The 6000-nt window shown below is 53.6% G+C and overlaps 1 protein-coding gene across 1 annotated transcript; it reads right to left on the bottom strand.

Annotated features, from left to right (window-relative positions):
* Positions 1 to 251: 251 nt before the first annotated feature.
* Positions 252 to 4716, bottom strand: SPR (sepiapterin reductase). The gene is made up of 3 exons (XM_002757637.7): positions 4375 to 4716; positions 3507 to 3797; positions 252 to 1026 (listed from the first exon to the last, which is right to left on the bottom strand). The coding sequence occupies exons 1-3, from the start codon at positions 4676 to 4678 to the stop codon at positions 836 to 838; spliced, it is 786 nt and encodes a 261-aa protein (XP_002757683.3). The 5' UTR covers positions 4679 to 4716; the 3' UTR covers positions 252 to 835.
* Between the last annotated feature and the right edge of the window lie 1284 nt (positions 4717 to 6000).

Genomic DNA, 6000 nt, shown 5'->3' with positions numbered 1-6000 from the left:
CAAGGCTGGGGTCAGTGAGGGCAACAGCACAAAAAAGCAGGCATCTGGGCATGCTGACTGTGGGCAACTTTGGACCTGGGCTTGCCATTGAGTGGGGCTCAATGATTGGAGGCAGATGGCCCCAGGACAGCTCCCAAGGAAATAAAGACAACACCTCACATTTGGGTTAACTGCCTCGGGAATGACTTTGGGCCCAGTGAACCAGGCAGTTAGTCACAGGCCCTGTATCAGATGAGAAACCAAGCATGAAGAAAGAACCAAGCAATCTGTATTTTATTTGTATCAGCCTTTGCGGTGTATACAGATACCCAGGAGTCCCTTCTCCCAGCCTGGTGAAGGGATGGTGGAGGAGACATCAGTGAGGACAGAGTTCAGCAAAAGGCCCTGCTGCCCTCAGCAAGGGGCATCTGTGTGGGCTGGAACTTGTACTGTCTGCACACTTCCTCCCCTCCAGGCCATCGAATCTACATGGGTCCTCCTATTCGACACCACATCACTCTTTCGTCTCCCCATGAGCAGGAGACACAACTTCTTCTCCAGCTTCTTTTCCTGCTCTTCCCACCCCTTAAGTTCTATTCCTGGGGACAGAGATGCCAATACTCATAACCTCTCTCCTAAGCCTCCTCATAATCCAGGGTGCACAGCACACCTAGCTGACAACTGGTTAAGGCCAACGACCGGCGCTCACAGCTGGCTGTGCCTGAGGGCAGGGCAGTAGGCATGAGTGCTTATATATCTAAGGCAGGACTGCCCTATGACAGTGTGTGGGGAGCCACAGGGCTCTGGGGTATGTCTGAGTGGGGACAAAAAGGTTCAGGAAGCCAAAGGCATGGGCTTATATGTCATAGAAGTCCATGTGGGCTCCAGACTTGAACTCGTCCTTTTGCAGCAAGCTCAGCAGTTTCTGGGCTGACACCCTGCAATCCACCAGCTCTCCCTTTGCCTTCAGCTCCTGCAGTCCTTTTCGCATGTCTGGGTACATGGAGGTCTCCCGGGCCAACTGCTGCATGTCTGTGTCCAAAGGACCTAGAGGATGAAAAGCAGATGATGAGGGAACATGCCGAGGCAGGGACAGAAGGTTTCAGGTCCCCGTTGTATGTTGGGGCTGAGTCAGGTCTGGCCTGAGGAAACACGTCATCTTGGCTGAAATGTGTGGTCAGGGTTGCCAAAGGCTCCGATTTGTCACTATTGAGTTCTGGGCTGAAATTCAAAAGCTCATGAACACGGACTCTCCAGACTACTGTGTCTAAACCCAAGCTCCTCATCTGTTCAACCAGCACTACCTCCTAACATCCCCATTTCTATTAGTCAAGTATTCTTTTTCCTCCATCACCTCCTCCTTCCACACTCCATCGCCCACATAGCCAACCAGGCACCAGGTAGGACCCTTCAGCATGTACACACCCCAACCATCAGGCCCTTTTTACAATCTTGCTTCTTCTCTCCCTGCCTCAGCTCCTTCTGTAGCCCCCTACTAAACTCATCCTACTCAAACATCACTGGGGGCCAGGCACAGTGGCTCAGGCCTGTAATCCTAGCACTTTAAGAGGCTGAGACGGGATGAACACTTGAGGTCAGGAGTTTGAGACCAGCCTGGCCAACATGGTGAAACCCTGTCTCTACTAAAAATACAAAAATTAGCCAGGCATGGTGGCACATGCCTGTAGTCCCAGCTACTCCGGAGGCTGAGGCACGAGAATCGCCTGAGCCTGGGAGGTGGAGGTTGCTGTGAGCCGAGATCACACTACTGGACTCCAGCCTGGTGACAGAGCAAGACTGTCTCAAAAAAACAAACAAACAAAAACATCACTGGGATCACACCAATCCTCTGCTTAAAACCCCTCAACAGCTTCGCAACAGCCTGGCCTAGTTCTCAAGGCACCCCTGTCTGCTCTCCTCTGGGCACACCACCTACCCTACAGGGAAACAGGATGATCTGCCACTCCCACAATGAACCTTCACACCTTCATTTCCTTTTATCAGGAATGCCTTCCACCTGCTAACAACCAAGGTCAATGTCCAGTTCAGCTACCTCCAATAAAGCCATCCCTAGTCTTCCCCCGCTGAAGGGAATTGTTCCCTTCTTGAACTGTTGTAAACATGTTTTGTTCTTCACATAGGAATCACCCATGCACCCCAGAATTTGCAGTTAATGGTCCTCAGGGGCAGAAAATCAGAGAATTCCAGGGTTGGAAGAAGAATCTTTCTCTTGGTCCTTGACTGTTTTCCAATGACCTGTGCATCCCTGCCGAGAGGGGACTTGCTGCCTTTCCAAACAGCCCATCCTATCTCTGAGCACCTGTTACAACATTCTTCCGAGACCAAAATGAAAACCTTGGTTCAGGCCCTGGGGACCTCCTGACAAATCTCAGCTCCCTCATAATGCCCAGGGCAGCCTCCTGAGACCAAATGCAGCCATGTGGACTCTGCTCCTGGCTGTAGCTTACATTTGGTCACCACTGTTTGTGCGAGTCCTTGGGCTGGGCTCAGAGTGAATGATGAGTTGAATGTCAGTTGTAACAATAACTGCACATGTGTGTTGGGGGCGGGGGTGGTGGGGGTGGTAGGGGCTGGGGTACTGGAGAACATGAGGAAGAACTTGGAAGCAAGGTGGGATCCGGCCCTGCCACATCTGTGCTTTGTGCAGGCCATTCTACCTGTCTGCCCTGAGATCCTGGTCCTGTTCCCCAGAGGCACAGACTACTGGATCTCTGTCCAAGTTGCTCAGGCATTTCAGGGCTGCTCTGTTACCACCTTCTGATCGCAGCAACCTCAAGCCTAGAAGAGAATCCTTACTATTAAGAAAGGGGTGCTGTGGCATCAGAAACCAGAGCCAATATCACAAAATTCCCTGTCCTTTGGTGTTCATGAGAACAAGGGCTCTACCGTATTTATCCCAGTATCCCCCATAGTGTTCCAGCACAGTTCAGCTGGGGATAGTCAGCGCTCAACAATGTCTGTCCACTCTCCACGCAGCTAGCATGTTCTGCACCCTGCCTTAGTGCAGTGCTTTGCTAGGTGCTATGCATAGTGCAAAGGCTTTCCTGTCAAGGGAGGGAAGGAGGCAAGCAAACATAGGCAGACAATAGGGTGTGGTCAGTCCTATTTAACAATGAGGCAACATGTCACAGGTCAGGGTCCTTTTCACATACAGTATCTCATTCAGTCTTCCAAAGTGCCCTGTGAGGCAGGAAGCATCTTCCCCATTTCACATGAGGAAGGCCTGAAACTCGAAACCCAGTCTTCTCCCAAACTCCATCTAATACCTTAGACTTTCCTGCCTCAAACTTCCAGTCCAGCCAACTCCTCACTCTGCCAGTATCCCAGCCCCTGCCAGCTCTTACTTCCTTGGGTCCATATTTCCCCTAAGGGGTGATGGGTCATGATTCAGGGACAAAATACTCTGTGGGTTGTTTCCTGGAGGGAGCGGACTAGGCTGCTTGCCCAGCCCCCAGAGGGGGACCAGTGAGTCCTGGAGGACAGGGATGGCAGGACTTCCCACCTACCTGGGGCATAGTTTAGCACCCTCACGTTAGGTTCCTCCATCGCTAGGACCTGGAACAGCATATCACGAGCAGCCTTTCCTGCACAGTACAGCGCCCAGCCTTTGAAGGGCTGCAGGGCACAGAGGGACGAGATGTTAACCACGGTTCTGTTGAGGCCAGGACTGGCTGGGAAGGCCTTCAAGATGCTGGAAGTCAGGCAGAGCATGGAGGTCAAGTTCAGCGCCCAGTAGTTGTTCACTTGAGTGGAGTCACTCAGGTCTGTGAAGCCTTTGGACACATCCCCAAGAGAGCCTGAAAAACCAGAGCTTAGGAGTAACTCAGTGCAGGTAGGGCTTTCTTCTCCCCCAGCCCTCTCCAAGTTCCTCCAGATATCCTCTTCCCATGCAGACCTAGAGAAAGAAGCTGCCTAGCGCTTCTGAAGAGGCTTCTCTCTACCCCAGATCTGCGGAGAGACACACCTGGGGAACCCAGCCATCCCAAGCTGCAGAATGAGAAGGCACCTGCCTTGCCGTGGGGCCGAGGGAGAGTTCTAGGAGTCCTTTGGAAAAGCAGGGAGTTTACTAGTTTGGAGACTCCAAGCCCTGACTCAGGCTTCCACCAGAGGGCGCAGAGCTAGGGGATCGGGAAAGTTCCACAGGCGCTTTGGAAAACCCGACTGGCCAATTTTCCAGGAAGTGGAGCAGGCTGTTGCCCCGACGGCATCGAGTCTCCCTGTACACCTCGCCTCCATTTGCTACTCAAACTGGAACAACAAGGGCTTTAGATTTCCAAGCGTCCTATCCGACTCCCTAGGAGTCGTTCTTAAATTCGCCAGCGGTGGAGGAAGTGGACACTCACATGGGAGTCCGCTCCAGTCCCGGTGTCTTACCCGCGTTGTTGATGAGCAGCAGTCGCTGCAGCCCCTCTGGCCTGGGGAGCTCGCGCAGGGCGCTGAGCAGCTGCTGCAAGCCAGCCTCGGCGCCCAGGTCGGCGGGCACCCGCACCACGCGCAGGCCAGACCGCTCGGCGCCCAGCTCGGCCTCCAGCTGCCGCAGTGCCTCGTCGTTGCGGGCGTTAAGGACCAGCACGGAGCCGCGCGACAGCAGCGAGGCCAGGAGCGGGGCCAGCGCCCGGCCGAAGCCGCGGGAGGCTCCGGTCAGCACGCACACAGCAAGCCCCAGGCCGCCCTCCATGCTACCGTCCTCCGCCGGCGGCGCTGGGCCCCGAGACCAGGTGGGAGGCGGGGCGGCCGTGGAGGGGGTGGGACCGCGACGGGTGTGGGCGGGGCCGCCCTGCCGGGGAGGGGCCGGAACCTTAGGCTTCGGGCCGCGAGGGTCCAGGGGCGTTGGTTCCCCCTGGATGTGGTTCCCTTGGCTGCTGGTAGCGGAAGTCAAGCTGTGGGCAGGAGCCCAGTACGTGACAAGGGACTAAACAGAAAGGGCCAGCAGGCGCAGCCCACACGGAAAGCCCTAGCCGGGTTCCCAGCGCTGCCTTGCTCTTCGCCCACACGCTCCCCGGCTGGGACGCATGCTCGGAATTTCCTCCCGGTTCCAGCCCTAACTTCTTTGCACAACTGACCTCTTCCAGGGCAGGCCCTGAACTCGGTGCTGGGAGTCCCCCTGGTCGTGGCCAGTGAAAGCCCTGAATGAGCTCATGCCCATTTAGGGATTGAGGTCTCTGCTGGGCTTGGGAGCTCACCGCTGTCTGGATGACAGGAGCTTCCTCTGGGAGAACCACAGTGGCTCCAAGTGATAATAAAACCTTTCCCTTTTACTAGACTCATCAGCTCCTTGCTGTCACCAGTACCCTCTGCCTCTTTGAGATTTCTGATTTCTGTTCCTAAAAGTGTATTCCTCAGGATTCTGCCCCTGCTCATGCTACAGTCTCCCTGGTAGCGGTTCAGTCCATTCTCAGCTTCGAGTTTATGCAGTCATCTGTCTGTACCTCCAGGTAGGTGCTTCAGAAAATTCACATTTTTTTTCTAGGAGAGAGGGAACGTGAGACAAGTTGGCATGCAGCTACATGTATTAAAAATGAATCTCTTCATGGTTTCCTTCTTTATGGCCGAATGGTATTCCATTATGTATGTACATATGTTCAAATACTGTGTATCCGTTTTTTAAAAATGAATCTCTTTAGAGTTTAGCAAGGGCAGTAAGTAACCTCTGATAACAGCTCAATTCCCCACACAGCTGATCCCTCCCCTGGGGCTAAAGAGCAAAGTTACCTTCCCACTATAATTGCCAATTCCAAGAAAGAAACAACTTGGAAGAAGCCTTTTTTTTGTTGTTTTGCTCTGTGGCCCAAACTGGAGTGCAGTGGTGCAATTACAGTTTACTGCAGCCTTGAGCTCTTGCGCTCGAGCAATCAATCCTTCCACCTCAGGCTCCTGAGTAGCTAGGACTACAGGTGCACCACCATGCTTGGCTAATGGTTTTTAAGCTTTTGATATTTTAACGCTGATAGGACCCTGTGTGCATGTATACCATTTGAAGTTGCCCTGCTTTTCACTTAG

This window comes from Callithrix jacchus, chromosome 14 (assembly GCF_049354715.1).
Source record: "Callithrix jacchus isolate 240 chromosome 14, calJac240_pri, whole genome shotgun sequence".
Lineage (NCBI taxonomy): Eukaryota > Metazoa > Chordata > Mammalia > Primates > Cebidae > Callithrix > Callithrix jacchus.
The sequence above is the reverse complement of the archived record's forward strand: the minus strand, read 5'-3'. Positions and strand labels throughout refer to the sequence as shown.